At 42.2% G+C, this 17,887-nt stretch overlaps 1 protein-coding gene across 1 annotated transcript in view; it reads right to left on the reverse strand.

Moving 5' to 3' along the window:
* Positions 1-7,096: 7,096 nt before the first annotated feature.
* TMPRSS7 (transmembrane serine protease 7) overlaps positions 7,097-17,887 on the reverse strand; it is a 39,271-nt gene continuing 28,480 nt past the window's right edge. The window contains exons 13-18 of the mRNA XM_013982462.3: positions 16,566-16,676; positions 15,692-15,808; positions 14,160-14,331; positions 11,660-11,928; positions 9,981-10,117; positions 7,097-7,368 (exon numbers count right to left, since the gene is read on the reverse strand). Of these exons, the coding sequence (XP_013837916.2) occupies positions 7,198-7,368; positions 9,981-10,117; positions 11,660-11,928; positions 14,160-14,331; positions 15,692-15,808; positions 16,566-16,676 (977 nt within the window). The 3' untranslated portion in view covers positions 7,097-7,197. The remainder of the gene's footprint in view (positions 7,369-9,980; positions 10,118-11,659; positions 11,929-14,159; positions 14,332-15,691; positions 15,809-16,565; positions 16,677-17,887) is intronic.

The raw sequence follows: 17,887 nt of genomic DNA on the forward strand, positions 1-17,887 counted from the left end.
AAACAGCCCGTCAGGAAACAGGACGTACACACCCGAGGGTGCAGAGTCCAAAGTAGCCTCGCGGGTGGCTCACACTCCACGCCCCAGCGGGCTGGGCCGAGAGACCTCGGGCGGTGGGCGGGGCCCCAAAGGGCCGGGCTGGATTGGGGCGGCCTCTCTCGCGGAGGAAGCTCCTCTAGCTCCCGCCCGCGCCTCAGCCTTCTCTCCTGTGAGATCCAAAACTGAGCCAAGGAGGGCTGTTTTTCTGGTTTGTTCAGGTCGCTGCCTACGCTGCCTTTTTCTGGTCGTGCAGATACAAAGCAGAAGCTGAGCCGGGGGCCTGATTGGGCAGCGGGCTGTGGCATGGATGGGTCCGACAGCTCCGTGCCACGGAAGAAAGTTCGCTTTCCACACCCACCCGGAGGAGCCGTCTGTTGCCAGAGCTTGCCCCAGCTTTCACTGCCTAGCAAAAGTTCATTCATTTAATCAACATATAACTATGAAGATATAACTGTCTCCAGCATGCCCGGCATCGTGCGAGGTTTTGAGCATATGAAGGTGAATGACACACATGAACATATTCCTTCCTCTTTTGAGTCCAGAGACAGTAATAAGTGTTGGAGGGGACAGCAGACTCAGGAACCAGGCTGCCCAGGTTAATCCCCCTTCACGGGGTTTCTGACTATGAGACCTTGGGCTTCATCTCTCCGTTCCTGAGTTTCCTCACGTGGAAAGCTGGCATAGTATTAGTACCCATCTAATAGAATTATTGCTAGCATTAAAAGAGTTGATGGCAGCAAAGCACTCACACACATAAAAACATTCATAATCGTTGGTTACTATTACCTATCATTGAGAAGAGGGGTCACAGACACCCCACTGTCATAACACCACACACACACACACACAAACACACACACACACCCCAAGAAAAAAATTGTATGCACCCACCCACAATCCACAATACATAGTTCAGAATGTCTGGTCTTGTGATTATATTTGCTAAGCAGGTGTTTGCTGACCCTCTCAAGTCTCTGCTTAAAGCAGGCTTGCTTCCCGTCTTCTCATGCCTGCCCCCAGCAAACACACATATTGAGATGAGTTTGGGTGTGTACAGAGCCCATGTAAATCAGCTCCATTTCAGAAGTTATTGACTTGTGTCCAAAAGTCTGGCACCCTTGATGCCTACTGTTCAGACACTGCCTGAATATGGTCTTTAGTTGTCTCTTGCCTGCTACCAGATCATCTAGACTTTGGACTCCATCTGCCTGCTGGATGGGGTCGGGCTAATTGCAGCCACTCAGCTGCTAGCCTGAACTGACTCCTGCTCATTCTCAACTGGAATTTTATTAAGAGGCTTTTTAATGAAGGAGCAAGAGTTAAGGAAACCAAGAAGGGGTGCTGAGGCACCCAAGGACTGGCAACAGCAGAAAGCCCTCTGTACCCTGAGCCTAAAAGGGACTAGATTAAAAACTGGAGCCATTAAGGAGGTCCCTCCTGATAGGATCTGTAGTCACAAAGTTTCGGCCCCTGCCAGGACTGCAGTCCAGCAGTGAGGAAGCAGAGGGCAAAAATACTCAGAACTTTCTCTGCACCTGCCGCTGTCCTGCCTCTAACTCCCAGTGGAAGCTGATGATGGAAATTGGAGGTCAGCTTCCTAGGCTCAGAGCAGAGTGTGAATCTGAGGTACCAAAAGGGAGGAACCTGCATACACACCTTTCCCTGCAATAACTAACTTCTAGTGTTTCTTCTCAGACATTCCATAGTCAGTCAACTCCTCTGGTCTGACCAGATTCCTCTTTCTGGCTGGCCCTTCCCTGTCTCATCCTGTTGCCACCCCACTTCTTTATATATGATGCTCGGTTGTATATGATGCTCCCTCTGATTGGGATGTTTTTCCTTCCACTCCAGCCCACTTTCTGACAACTCCCATTCCATCCTTAGATCCTAGCTGGAACATACTTCTGTCACGAACCTTCTTTAATTCTGCTCCTCCACCAAAAGTTATCCACACTCTTCTCTGCTACCAATACAGGTTGGTCCTTTGCTAACCGTTTTGCATATTCAGTCTAATTTAATTCAACCTGGGGTATTGAGTACTTGCCATGTGTCAGGTGTTCTTCTGCATGCTTGAGGTATGTCTGAAGAGATAGCTGAATAAAATAAAATCACTGCCATTGTGAGGCTAATATTTATTATGGGGAAACAAACTTAAGTAAACTTTCTACGATATTACAAGGTGATGTGTGCTACAGAAAAAAAAAAAAAGGTAAAGCAGAGTAAAGGTGGCTCGAGTGCTGAGTGGTGCAGTTGGCATTTGAGATTATAAATAAGACCTCATTAAGAAAGTGAAATTTGAGCAAAGAGTTAAAAGGTGGTAAGGAAAGTAACTGCAGATTTCTGAAAGAAGGAACCTCAGGATAAATGATCTGAGAGTGGAGGCTGTTTGATTCTTATTGTCTAAGAATTAGTAAAGAGGCCAGAATGGCTAAAAAGGAGTATGAACAGGAATTTTTTTTCCTTGTCTGCCTCCATTATTTATTTAAATTCCTTGAATTTTCTATGTGTTCCCGGTATTTAGCTCTGTATCCAGCACAATGCCTTCTATGCCCTCTATAAGTTTTGGGTTTTTGCTTTTTTGTGGGGTGAGGGGGCGCCTGCACTTGTGGCATATGGAAGTTCCCAGGCGAGGGGTCAAATCAGAGCCCCAGCTGCCAGCCTACATCACAGCCACAGCAACACCATATCCAAGCCACGTCTGTAACCTACACCACAGTTCACAGCAACGCCAGATCCTTAACCCACTGAGTGAGGCCAGGGATCCAACTTGCATTCTCCTGGATACTGTCAGGTTAGTTACCACTGAGTCACAATGGGAACTACCCATATAAGTGTTGATTAAATTGTCTATTCTCAGCAGTGATGGTTTTCTAGACCCAGGCCCTGAGCCCCAGTCTAGAACTATTAAGACCTTTCAAACCGTGACCCCCCATGCATATCCAGCCCCAGACAGCCTTTCCCATTATTTCCTCTTTTGACTACAGGAGCTCAATCCCAGTGAGAGATTCCCTCTGTTGTGATGGATGGCTTGTATCTATATTCTAAGCTTGGTTTCTCCACAAACAGATGTCTAAAATCTCCTTCACTCTCCCAAAGAACCAAAAAGTTACCATTTCCTGTCACAAGTACACTCTAACCCAGATCTCTCAGTGCCTTCTGAGTACTGTGACAAAACTTTTACATATTCTCTTATCTAAATGTGAACGCATTTCCAGAATTCCGTAAGCCTAACCCTGTACACTATTGACGTCCCTATGGTAGTATAGATTTCGAAGACAAGAAGATTTAGGATCAAACTTAGACCCTCACTATCTGCATGTTCTTGGGAAAGATGTTTAAAGTCTATGACTTTCTTTCCTCCTTATAAAATGATTTTTATCTGGTAGAATTAGGAGGATTAAACAGGGAAATTAAAGTAAACCCCTTATTCCTGCACCTGACAAAAGTATAATCTCAGTAAATATTCCCTGCTTTTCCATGACTGTGAATGCCTCTATAACTAATACCCACCCACTCAGAACCCTTTACACCCACCAATAACCTTTGATTTGATACATTTCTTTTCAATATTGATTTGTGTTCCATCCTGCTGCATTTTCTGGATTGTTGACACTTACAGACACCTCCCAACATTACTTGAACTACTTATAAACTCTTACTTGCAACCCGTTGCTGATATCTGGTAACTGAAGATTTCTTTATCTCCAGAGAGCTGACCTAGAATGTAGATGAATGTCCAAACTTCTACTTGAGGACATTTTTCAAACTCCCAGTCTGACTCTAAACTAAGGATTCAGAATGAGTTAGAAGTGTTTCTCCCTGGAAGTAGAACCAGGTTTAGATTAAACTACTTGTTGAAGGTTTAGGATTTGTGAATGAGAAATCAAATTCTACCTAGATTTTTTTCTTTTTTTGGATTTTCTTCAAAACTAACTTCTACAGGAGTAGCTTTTTAAAGTATATTGTACTTTCATAAGTGGCTCTCTAAATGTACTTTTTCAAATATACTGTTCTTGCACAAATAGGTATTTTCAATGTAATCTAAAAATTATTATTGACTCAACTACTTTAGTTCATTCAAAGGTTCAAATGTACATAATATTAAAAAGTTAAAACATATTTCTTGCTAAGTCTTGCTGACTTGTATGAGATTTTCAATTTTGCTTTTCTTATCATAGTACTTGCTCATCTTTCTTCATCTTCAAGAATAATTTCCCAAATGCTTTTTTCATATAAACAAAAAATAAAGTAACATAATCTAAGTGAAATCATCAAAGCATCTTATTAATTTTTAACAGATCTATACCCCTTCTAACTATAGTTTGTACCCAGGTGTTGTCAGATGACAAACGGTACTATCCTGAACATTAGCAACTGAGTCAGTCACTAAGACTAATTGAACAGAAAACATTTGAAAAATAGTTGGTTGGATTGGGGTATTTCATTTTACAGTTTTCAAGGTTCTGTGAAGTGGGCATGAATCCTTACAAATTCTCCCCAGTAGTCTGGCACATGAAAATGCTCCTGTCTTAGTTTATGGGGGCCATTCCACTCTTTTACTTAAACCAGTCTTGGAATTTGCCTCTATCCACACCTTTGCAAGAATGAAGTAAATATTCCCATATCATTCAGGTTCTAAAGACATCTTGGCATGTAAGTTAGGCTGGTGTTTCTTGGCCTTTCCCTATCCCTGCCCCCGATAAGGAACATGGTACACTCTCACTAGCACCAGCAAATGCTTAGAATGGTAGCGTGGATGTGTGGTCTGAAAACTCCCTGGATAAATCTAATAGATCATGCTAGCCATCCTCCATCTCCTAACTGAGATCACAAACTTACGCAAAGTTGTGAGTTTAAGTAGTCAATCTCTTTAGAAATCACCATAAGTAAAATGTGCAAATCACTGTATAAAGTCACAGCAATACTAGGCAAAATAAACCAAGGTTTTTAAGGACAGTCAGCCTAATTTGCTCTCCAAAACAGTGGCTTTAGTATCCAAGACTCCTTTTGTGGATTAAGTGGTACAACTGGCCCTCTGAATTGTACAAAACCATAGCCAGTTTACTAAATCCTCAAGGACCTATTCAGAGAGTAATCATTAAAATATTTTATCCTTTATCTGAAGGAAATATTTTATCCTTTATCCTTTATCTGTAGTAAATCAAAATATGTTTTGTGAACTGTAAAATATTCACTATCTCAAGAAAATCATATTCAAACTTCAGTCTGACTATCTGATCTGAATTATGATGCCTTTTGTTCTCTCTTTTTTTGCTTTTACATTAAAATTTTCCAAGGTCCTATGAAAACTAGTTTCACTTTTGGGGTTCCTAACTAAAAACAGCATTGCTATTACATTTTTGCCTTTGTCCCAGGAACAAAAATAATATCATTGTTCTCCTTCCTGCTATTTTTAACTATTTGGTGATATTGTTAAACATGGCCTCATTTATTTATATATATACTTATTTATTTATGTTTTATATGGCCACACCTGCAGCATACAGAAGTTCCCAGCCTAGCAGCTGCAACTGAGTCACAACTGCAACCTACACCACAACTTCGGTAATGCCAGATCCTTAACCTGTTGCACTGGGCTAAGGATCAAACTGGTGCTGCCACAGGGACAATGCTGGATCTTTAGGCAGCTACACCACAATAAGAACTCCATGAGGAGTTCCCGTCGTGGCACAGTGGTTAACGAATCCGACTAGGAACCATGAGGTTGCGGGTTCGGTCCCTGCCCTTGCTCAGTGGGATAATGATCCGGCGTTGCCGTGAGCTGTGGTGTAGGTTGCAGACGCGGCTCGGATCCCGCGTTGCTGTGGCTCTGGCGTAGGTCAGTGGCTACAGCTCCGATTCAACCCCTAGCCTGGGAACCTCCATATGCTGTGGGAGCGGCCCAAGAAATAGCAACAACAACAACAACAACAACAAAAGACAAAAAAAAGAACTCCATGAAACACTTTAAATTAAGACAAAATAAGTCTATAACTATGATGTGTTGAACATACACTATAGATTTACAAGTAGGCTAGGTATTCCAAGGCTCTGAAAATAAAAGAAAGTCTTGGCCACGGGAGTTTTATAAAAGAATCAGAAGTCAGATGATAATATTTCTGAAAATTTTCACTTTCAAAACCATCATCCAAAAAGTCGTTTCTCTTTCAACTCCTGACCAGCATTACCACAATTTTCTTTAATCCATGTAAGTGAGTTCAGTCCAACTATGATGATGCCCATTCTATCATTTTAGTGAAGATTACTATCAGGTTTGTTTGTTGGTTGACAGTTTCTCTGCATACAATATTATGATGTTATAGCTGTAATAGTTGTCCCCTATCACATGGTTAGACAAATTGTGTTGGAAAATAACAATATAGGTATTTCCTCTATAAATAACTGAGTTACTTTTATTTTCACTTGTGAAGGAGTCAATTTTTTTTTTTTTTTTTTTTTTTTTTTTGTCTTTTTGCCATTTCTTGGGCCGCTCTCGCGGCACATGGAGGTTCCCAGGCTAAGGGTCAAATTGGAGCTGTAGCCACCGGCCTACGCCAGAGCCACAGCAACATGGGATCCGAGCCATGTCTGCAACCTACACCACAGCTCATGGCAACGCCAGATCCTTAACCCACTGAGCAAGGCCAGGGATCGAACTTGCAACCTCATGGTTCCTAGTTGGATTCGTTAACCACTGTGCCACGACGGGAACTCCTGAAGGAGTCATTTTTAAGCATTTAATTCCATTAGAACACTGAAGATCAGACATGGTTTTTTAATGGAACATAATTCAATAGATCAGCTTTGCCTAGATCCTTATAAATAGCTATACTTGAATAGGAACATGAATTAAGCTATGGATTCCGGAGCATCTCACCCGCTCCTAGTCTTATTTCAGAAGGTTGGTTCATGGCATTACTTTAGTTTTCTTCCATTCCTAATTCAGTGGCCCTTTGATGCTTAAGAATCAATACAGCTGTATCCTGGAAGCAATTTTTCACGGAATAAAATGTACTAATCTTTCTTTCAATAAATACCAAATGTATACAATCTGAAATTTCCAGAAGAAAAAATTTGTGTCTCATTTTATTGATAATTACCACATTATTTTAAAAGAATCCATCACATAAAGCATAGTCAAAAATCAAACCTGTACAATTACAAAAGAGAAGGAACGTATTTATGAATCCAGGGAACAAAGTTTGACACCCTTGTGTAAACACCAGGAAAGTTTGGTCTTCCACATCCATGTCCCCAGCTAACAATGCCAGTCAAAATCCATTTTCCATCACTTTTTCTTCGACAAGATAAAGGTCCACCTGAATCACCCTACACAAGAAGATAAAGTAAGTAAACAGTACCTTTGTCCCATGATCATCAATTTTGGCATTGAAATGTCTCACGAATTGTGTTCAGACTTCCACTCTGACAGATTCTTGCTTGGCTAACTACTGTGTGGTTTGGGGAAGTGTCAAGAAATAATCTGAAACTTCTAATATCACTTTAGAATTATCTTCCTATACTCAAAAGGGTGCATTCATCATAAGAAATCTGATTCTTTAGGCCAAGAGTTAACATTAGAAGATTCTTGCAGGGGAAACAACTCTCACATATCTCCAAATAAATAACAAACCTCAATAATAGTAGTAACAATAACAACAACAACAACAAAAATAAGGGCTAATGTTTGTTTAGTGCCGGTATGTGCTAAGCACTGTTTTGGTCATATAATCCTCACAATAGCCTTACAAGGCATGGTGATCTTGGAAGGGCAATTGACCTCTGCTTCTAGGCCATGCAACTTCAGTTCCGGTTCATGGCCCAGCGGAAAAAGGAAAAAGACACCTTGTTTAGTTGGCCAGGTCCAATGACACAACCCCAAGGGTCACTGCCTGATAGGTGTCACAGACAAATCACCCTCACTTGAGAATCCTTTCTGATAGCTCAACTCCAAAAGCCAAGGTTGAAATAATTCACTGCTTTTTTTTTTTTTTTTTTTTTTTTGGTCTTTTGTCTTTTTAGGGCTACACCTGCAGCAAGCGGCGGTTCTCCGGCTAGGGGTCAAATCGGAGCTACAGCTGCCAGCCTATACCAGAGCCACAGCAACGCCAGATCCAAGCCACATCTGTGACCTACACCACAGCTCATGGCAATGCCAGATCCTTATCCCACTGAGCGAGGCCAGGGATTGAACCAGAAACCTCAGATTCGTTTCTGCTGTGCCACAATAGAAACTCCAATAATTCACCATTTAAACAGAATTCCAACAGTGTTTGTTGTTCATATTATAACGTCTGGATTTTTTTATTTCCCTGTTTTGAAGGATAGCTAAATCTGCAGCTCACTGAGAGGCAAAGATAAAAATGTACTCCAAATTTGCCCCGGACTCCCACCTCATAGTTCCAAAGCTGATTAGGTAAATTCTAACTAGTAGAGAGACTGGGGTCTTTTTTTTTTTTTTTCCTTGGGGCAGAGGCTGTACCCTCAGCATATGGAAGTTCCTGGGCCAGGGATTGAATCCAAGCCATAGCTACGACCTATACCAGATCCTTTAACCAACTGAGCTGGGCCAAGGATGGAACCCTGGTCTCTGCAGCAACTCAAGCTGTTGCAGTCAGATTCTTGCTTTTGATGTTTGTTTGTTTGTTATAGGGCCGTACCCATGGCATATGGAGGTTCCCAGGCTAGGGGTCGAATCAGAGCTATAGCTACCAGCCTACATTATAGCCACTGCAATGCAGGATCTGAGCCGCATCTGCAACCTACATCACAGCTCAAGACCATGCCAGATCCTTAACTCACTTAGCGAAGCCAGGGATTGAGCCCACATCCTCATGGGATACTAGTCAGGTTTGTTAACTGCTGAGCCACGATGGGAACTCCTGAAGTCAGATTCTTAACCCACTGCACCACAGCAGGAACAACTCCTATGAAGTCTAATACAACTTGCGAACCCTGGTGGTTATGTAGAATAGAACTATATATACAGGACTGAATAACTGACTAGCCACAGGAAACACCCAAAATATAGTAGTTTTAGTCTTAGAGAGATATGGGCTCAAATCCTAGCTCAACTAGCTGTGTGCTCTTGGATAATTTCCTTATACACTCTGAGACCCAGTTTCCTCATCTGTAAAAATGGGATGAATAAATAACTTCAATGAACTTATGTAAAAGACCAAGTACAGTGCTTTCCACAAAATAGGAGCTCAGAAGACAGAAGTCATTATTACAATAAGATGAGTTTTTGTGGAATGGTGGTTAAAGTCATGAAAAGATATGGGAACAGCACCTCTGTGCTCTTTATCTTCTAAATTATCTGTTCATCTGTTCATTTTTTGGATATATAGACATGTGCATAGATTGGAATCTGAGCCTCATAGAAATGTCCCCCCACCCCCACCAGCAAAGGGCATAGAAATGCTCCCCATTTAACTCTACCACTGTCAGGAGGCCTACCCAGAGGCATACAAATGAGTGTCCCTGTCACCACACTTGCGCCTATTTCCTTTCCCCCAGCCTATGCATCAAAATAGTAAGTGAATAAAACCCTTGTTACTTTAGAAAATAAATGGCCACTGCTAAGGAAATAGGTAGCTATTCTAAAACAGTGTGTGTATAAGTGTGTGTGTGTGTGTGTGTGTGTGTGTGTGTGTGTGTGTTGCTTTGTTTTTTAGTTTTTGGTTATAAGAAAATCATGGCAGAATGGTAAATGCTGACCTCATTCTCTGATTGTTGGAGGAAAATACCTGGGGACTAGAAAACCAGTTTATAGATCCAACCACTATTTAACCACCTTTCCCTGATCTTAGACAATCCGGTTATAATTAATATCTCAATTAAGGTAAGCATCTGCCCTAGTTATTGCCCAGTGTCATGTAGGTTACACATGAAAGCATTTATGGAAAGTACTACATGTTAGGCAAAGTAAGATGACTTACTCTGCAAGCATCTTTCTTGCCTGACATGACACCTGCACAGAGCATCCGTGAAGTGATGATCCCATAGGTGGAAACACAGACGGTTTGGTCAATGAGCTCTACCTCTGCTTGCTGCAAAACAGGGGATCCTTTATTGTCTGGAAAACACATAGAAGTAGAAATCATGGTAATGATTACATTTATCTTATTAGGCAATTTATTCATATCATCTCCTTTTACCCTCATAGCAATTTTTTTAGATAATTCTATGATGATCCCCATTTTTTTTTGTGATGAAGAAATGGAGGCCTAGGAGGACAAAGGACTTACCCAACTGCACACGACTAGCAAGTAACAGAGCAGGACCCAGACCCAAGGTCTGACTTGATCATCTGAGCCACTGCACCACACTCCTCTACCACGGACATCCTGCTTTCAGGAGGACTGTAAGTCAGCAAGAGTTATCACCAATGCTTACTGGTCTAGAGGGCCCCTGAAGTATAGCATTATAAATGACATATGGGAGTATCCTGGGAACCATAAAAACACAGCAGTTTGGATATAGCCCTTTCACTTCCTTTTTAACCTGTCTGTTCAAGATGATTCAGAAAAATAAACACACTCATGCTTATAAAGAAAATGCTCCATAAGTAAACTCTTTCCTCTTGTGATACATGATGATGTAATGACAGCCCTGAGCACAGTTCTGACAGGTTATAGGTGTTCCAATAGCTAGCTTCCTTCCTTCAGCAGGTGGTAAATTTCATGACATCAATAAATAAACGTAGACAGGGAGCACTGGAGAAATGGCCCTCAGGCAACCTTCAGAGATGCCAAAGCAAGGCCAAGAAACGTTTCAAGATTCACAGAAAATGTATCTGTTCTAAGCCCTCAGAAATGCCTGCAAAGGGCTCTAGGATGACTAGGCCATCAAGGGAAAGCATTAGCAACAACTTTTGGGATTAGTATCAGATTCTTCTGTGTATTTAGAATCCTGGGCCATAAAAACCTGGCAGCACAGAGGTAAGGACTTCCTTTCTATACAGCCTGACCTTGGTGCTTATGAAAAGGATACCCCCTCTGGGTGGAGGGATTATAAAAAAGAATCCCCTCTGGGTGGACCAGTTCTAGGCTGATGTAACCCCCAGGCCTGAATCTGCAGTCTGGGAAGCCAAGGGCAGGCTGGATTTCAGCCCTCACTCCCATCCACTTGGCAAGGTGCCCTTTAGGAGGACATACCTGCATAATCCTCTAGACAGCTGTCTATGGGTTGACACAGTAAGGGGTGTGTGTGTGTGTGTGTGTGTGTGTGTGTGTGTGTGTGTATCTTTCTCTTCTTTATGAAAATGAGTCATTTTCCTGGATGAAAGGGAAGCTAAAAATAGGGAGGAATTGCTCGTCTGTAGCAGAAAACTTAGCAAACCCCTCAGAGTTTGGAAAGGGCCCATACTCTCTATCCAATCTTGCCTTGCTCATAGACCTTCCCTTAAGAAGTAGGTTTTGCTTCTTTTGGGGGCAAGAGGAGAGCATCATAAAACAGGAATTATAACTCTCTCCTCCACTCTATCTCTCAGAGTTGTTAGAAGACTTAAATGAGATCAGATATAAAAACCCTCTCCATGAAGCCCAAAGCACTACCTCAACACAAGTTACAATTATCTGGAGAGGAAGGGGACCGCCATTCACTGACACACACACACCTGCTTCGTGCTTTCGCCCCCAGCCGGTCACCCAGCACTTCTCCCCACTGCGCACTTTCTGGCCAGCAGGAGGAATGCATATTGGCTGAATGAGCTGTTTCAAGGTCTCAGGCCAGGCGATGCTGAGCTGTAGCAAGGCGATGTCATAGTCAAAGGTCTGGCTGTTATAGTACTCATGGACCACAATTCTTCTCACAGGAGAGACAAACTTGGCATTCCCCTGCACATACATCCCAAGGTGAGCAGTCCATGGTGTGGGGTCGGACAGCCTGGTACAAAAGGAATAAAGCACAAAGTCAGAGGCTTGAAGAACAATAGTTTGGGAATAGAGATGAGGGTTGTGGAATGGGAGGTCCAGCTTTCAGGCCCTATCATAGTCACTGGTTCTGTCCATGGACATGGGAGGAAGCACAGTTTCTCTGAGCATCCCCCTACCCCCCATCTCCTTAGTAATACCAGAGATGAAGTAAGGTGTAGCAGGGCTAGCGAGTAATAGCTATGTTCCAGAAAATTCCCACAATGACATCCGAAGGACATACTGGGAATTTTCCTGCCGCTGGTATTTCATAACCACACACAGGACAAGACTGTTAGTAACTGGATTTCACTTGTTACATTCTCCCTATTCATGGTGACAGTGGCACTTGATGGAGACAGACGGGGCCAGTAGGACTGTGGCTGGGGATTCTTTTACCAAATTCAAATGATATAAATACCAAGATAGATTTGAAATTGAAGTGTTCTAAGGAGGACTTTAGTGAAATACCTTCTTGCAAACTACCAGAAGCCTTAAAAATCACTGTTCTGACTATTCACAGGGCTCCACTCCCTGTTAGCCCTTTCAGAAGTCTAATCCTACCCCTGGTGGCCTTGCTTGAAGTCACCAAGGCTCTTGTAATCTCCATCTGAAGTTCCTATTTCCCCCAGTGTAGCAGCCTTGCTCTGGGAGGTGAAGAGAATATGGAAGCCTTGGGAGAAAAATAAGGACAAATACCAAAGAGTGGGGCCCCTTATCTGCTTAATTGACATCTCACGGGCAGCACTGGGGACCTGGCGTAGTAAAAAGGCTCACATATTACTCAGCAGTTTCAATGACCAATGGTGGAACAGGACTGTAGCCATTAATGTGAATCCTGTAATTTCTAGGAGAAACAAATACTCTAATTGTGTAAAATCATTGAACTACTCCATTTTTAAAAATGCTGAATAAGAAATGAATGCTATGACTTTGTACCTAAAATCCAAGAGACTCCAAGTAAGGTTACATTTAAGTGAAGTTGTTTTCTGAGCTTTCCTTTCACCCTTAGCTAGGAGGGTATCTGCCTCATAATAATCCCATTGGAAAAGGCAGACAGACTTCTTCCAACGACAACACCTGCAGACTTTCCATGGTCCCCTTATGTTCTACTGTGATTTATAAGAGGAAATATATATTTGGTCTTCCATTTCTGGCACGAAGCTCCTTAAACCCTTGGAATTCCAAGTTTTGAGAGGAACAAAGGTATCTTTTTATGTTAATGAAGTTACTTGGGACTGCAACTAAGGCTGCAAGCTGGTCACCAGGAGAAATCTGTGATTAGAGGTTAGAACTTCCAGTTCTACCACCTGACCTCTGGGGAGGAAGGTGGGGCTGGAAGTTGAATCCATGACCAGTGACTGATGATTTAAGTCATTATGTTTCTGTAATGACGCTTCCGTAAAAGTCCAAAAGGACAGAGTTTGGAGACCTTCCAGTTTGGTGAATATGTGGAGATTCAAATAGAGTGATGCACTTCCATGAAGGCACAGAAGCTCTGCACACTTTCTCATACCTTGTCCTATGCATATCTTCCACTGGACTGTTTCTCAGTTATAATAAACCAGTAATCAAGCAAGTAAAATTTTTCTCTGAGTTCTGTGAGCAGTTCTAACAAATTAGTAAAATCCAAGGATGGGGTTCTTGGAACCTCTGCTCTATAGCCAGTCAATCAGAAGTGCAGATGACAACCTGGATCTTTGACTGGCATCTGAATTAGGAGGATGGGGGTCTATCTACCTGGGTAGAAAAAGTCAGAATTTAGTTGATTTATAGAACACCCAGCTAGTGTCAGATAATTGCTCAGGAGTATGGAATCCTCTCCTCACCACATTGGAAATTGGATGCAAAATCGTTACCTTCACACTCTAAATAGGAAATCCCATACTCTAGTCATTCTTCAATGCCCATTCTCCACACATTCCCATAGAATCCCCTCTGACATGAAAGCCTTATCCTATTTTCTCAGCCAAGGAAAACTCTAGTCATTCTGGATGTTCCTTTGTGTTCCTCTCTTTATAGCAATAATACCTAAAAAGAATGTTTACCATACAATTGGCATAACAAAAGCAAAACAAAACACAAAAGCACCAACTGAATTGATCAAACATCTCCAACAGGGAGCTTCTTCCACACAGTGAGAGCAGATGTGTGGTCTGTGGTCCAAGAATGTGCCCCTTTAGGGTGAGAATTGAGATGCCCCACCTGTTTCCATGGAAACAGTGGGCAGCAGAGAGAAGCCACTCCCTGGAGATGACGGAGGCTCCACAGTAGGCAGATCCAACAAAGTGGAGGCTGACTTGCCATGGCCAGCCTCCTTCCTGGGTGTCGGTGCCCCCGATGATACGGTGAAGAGTGGAGGAACTCCTGCTGCAGCCTTTAGGAGAGGAAGGGTCACATGATTTAAAGCCTGACTTGGAAGAAAAACTGGAAATTCAGTCACATTTTGAGCTGGGTTGAGAACTGACTAACCAGGTAAGCAATTTGAAATTCCCTGCTTATCTAGAGAGGCAATATGTGGGTCTGTTTGAAACCAGCACAAACAAACCACTCTTTCCCTCCTGAAAACAGGCCTGGACACAGAGTCTCTGCAAGAACACACACGAGGGGAGGAGGGGACCTATTAGGAGAGCTGTACTGATAAGAACAGCAGCCGTGGAGGTTTAGGCTGCTGTTAGGGATAAAGGGATTCGTTCCAAGTGCAACAGAATTGAGAGTGTCGTTGAAGTTGTGCTGATTTGAGGGAAAGCATGTGGGAGCAAATTTTAAGTCCAAAACAAATGAAAATCTAGTTAAGAAAAACTAGTTATCAGAGCAATTACTTTCCAGTATAAATAGTACTGATAAAGATGTATAATTACCATGCTGCCATATGGCCAATTAGAGACCACACAACGAATAATAACACCTGGCAGATTACAGTTCTCAGGTCATAGCTAAAGAGAGAACCAGCACTTGACATTGACCATAACATAAGGCATAATTAACAAAGTTGCCCATGGCATCCCAGGACCTATTTCTTTTCTCATAGGTTTATTTTTTTTTTTTTAATTTAAGAACTAAGCCCTCGATTAGAGTTCCTAGACAGTAAAAGGTCTCAGTATAAACATCTAATGCATGAAGGATTGTTATCAAGAAAAAAGACAGATATATACCAGTATGTAAAACAGGAGAGAACTCATTGAGAATAGCTGTACTGATAAGAACAGTAGCCATGAAGTTCAGGTTGTTAGAGAGGTGAAAAAGGGATTAGTTCCCAAATAAATAAATAAATTAGAAAATTTTAAAAAAAGAAAGAATCTATTCTAGAATTTTTCTTCATTGTCTTTTTATGGCTCCACCCATGACATATGGAGGTTCCCAGGCTGGGGGTCAAATCGGAGCTACAGTTGGTGGCCTACGTCACAGCACAGCAATGCTGGATCCGAGTACATCTGCGACCTACACCACAGCTCAGGGCAACACCAGATCCTTAACCCACTGATCGAGGCCAAGAATCGAACCTGCGTCTCCATGGATGCTAGTCAGATTCTTTTCTGCTGAGCCAGGATGGGAACTCCCACTCTAGAATTTTTAACTCTGAGATTCCATTTCAGATTGAGTTCACCAATGCTTATTTTTCTTCCCTGCTCTGTGGCAACTTCTGCCAGGGGAATTGCACCAAGAAGGGAATGACAATAAGAACAGGTCAACTGAGGAGGAAATACACAGGATTGGAAGGACATGTTTCTACTCACTGCAGCCCTCTTCATCACTTCCATCTGGACAATCCACAGCGCCATCACATCCTGCATTTTGTTTCCTAATGCAAATATCATTGCCACACTTAGAAGTTCTGTGGTTGCATGGAATACCTAAAAAGGAACAAAAGAAGGAAGTTTTTCCTGCTCAGAAACAGATTTGAGTGAATGATTTGAACTCTATCCACAAAGGATGGTTTAACCACAGGATTGATACTTGTTGCTCTGGGAAACATGGCAGAGGCAAATGAAGCAACCCCACAAAGTCCCGTTCCTGCATCTCAGCAGAGCCACTGAAAGGCAAGTGGGCACATCTGTTGAGAATGTATCCAACAGCCTCTCCCTTCTTTCACCACAGGCAAGATTCAAAGCAGGTGGCCAGATCAGTGGCTGAAGCCATGACGTCTTTGCCATTACTTTGTCTTGTTCTCCAAGAATTTTTTTTTAGCGAAAATCAACACCATACTCAATCCTTGTACACCATTTAGAGGTACAAAACAGACAGATTTTGTGAATTACAGCACATTTGTTCACAATTCCAGCAGTGCATGTTTCTGCAGGAGCTAGACTAGAACATACCCCATCAGATAATCCCTCTATATCAGGTCCCAGCATCCTTCAGTCATGAAAGCATTAAAAGCAAGTAAGCAAGGAAAATCTTCCAGTATTCACACACTCATACACACACACACACACACATACACCCACTGTCCATCCCAGTTAGAGTGATCAATTCTTCCATCCTGGGACCTGGGATTTTCAGTGGGAAAACCGGAACAAGATGATAGCCCTGAACCAACAGAGGTGTTTCGATTTTGTCTTGGAAGAATCCGATAGGAAGAAGAGCGGAGGACAGAGGGCTCCTCCTCACTCTGAGTGCAGTTCTGCTCATCCTGGCCATCCTCACAATCCCTGAAGCCGTCGCAGACCAGAGGGCCGTGCTGCCTGAAGGAGCTGACATTGCAGGCGGGTTTAAGAGTCACTGGAAGGAGAAAAGGCAGAAAGCCGGTGAGCCTGAGACATCAGTGGGACTTTCTGATGACCAGCAGTGCCCCAAAAGTTACGAATGGTTAAGATGGCTTAAATACAACAAAAAAATAAACGTTTCCTCAAAACAGCCACCTCCTTGAGGAAAATCAGACTTTTAAACTTTGGTGTGATTCCTAGCACTTTGAATTTCCCACTTTTACGCACTTTTATGCACACTTTTGCTGTGCGTAAATATATTAAACTCCAGCGGTTTATTTATTTAATTACAGCTAAATGCATCATAAGATTTCAAGGAAAATAAAAATCATGAGCTGTTATCTAAACAGAATTTTTCTGCCTTCCTAAACGAAGTGGGAGTGTCCTGAGATTAAGGATTTTGTTTTATTCATTTCCGTACTTCAAGCTGCTGATCAAATAGTAGGTTCACTAAAGGTTTGTTGAATAGATTAATGAATGTGAGATCTAACAAAACAACAGACTCAGAGTCTATTGGTAAGGAAAACATCCTTTAAAAGTATTATTATTATTATTATTTTGCTTTTTGGGGCTGCCCCCACAGCACATGGAAGTTCCCAGGCTAGGGGTCAAATTGGAGCTGCAGCTACATAGGCCTACACCACAGCCGTAGCAACGCCAGATCCCATCCACAACTGCAGCCAACACCACAGGTCACAGCAACACCAGATCCTTGACCCATTGAGCAAGGTCAGGGATCAAACTTGCATCCTTATGGGTAGTAGTCAAGTTTGTAACCAGCTAAGCCGCAAACAGGAGCTCCCTTTAAAAATTTTTTTAACCTGAAGCATCCATTTCCCCAGTTAGGAGGTACCAGAGTAAATCAATTACAGTGTTTCTTTTTTGGAATATTTTCATGAATTGCCTTTACACCAGTGTCAGGCACATGTATTAACAAACACTTTTACACAATATGATTCCTTTGGTTTTTGGTGTTTGGAAAGTTATCTTTTTTTTTTTTCACCTGCTCCTATTTTTTCAGAGGGATGTCTTGTGAGAAGCAGGGGGGAAGGACACTGCTGCCCTGACATCACTCATTAAGCTTCTAAGAGTCCTAGTTGACTCCTAGAGAAGAGCTCCCAAAATGGCATGATAAGAAATACTTACCAAAAAACACTCCTTGTTATAAAGGAACTTAATCACTTTTGTATGGAGCATCACAGTATGGAACCATAATAATGTAAAAAA

Source organism: Sus scrofa, chromosome 13, assembly GCF_054392235.1.
Source record: "Sus scrofa isolate SSC_HxYL_T2T_F1_AM1 chromosome 13, Sscrofa_HxYL_maternal_Yorkshire_Landrace_v2.0, whole genome shotgun sequence".
NCBI lineage: Eukaryota > Metazoa > Chordata > Mammalia > Artiodactyla > Suidae > Sus > Sus scrofa.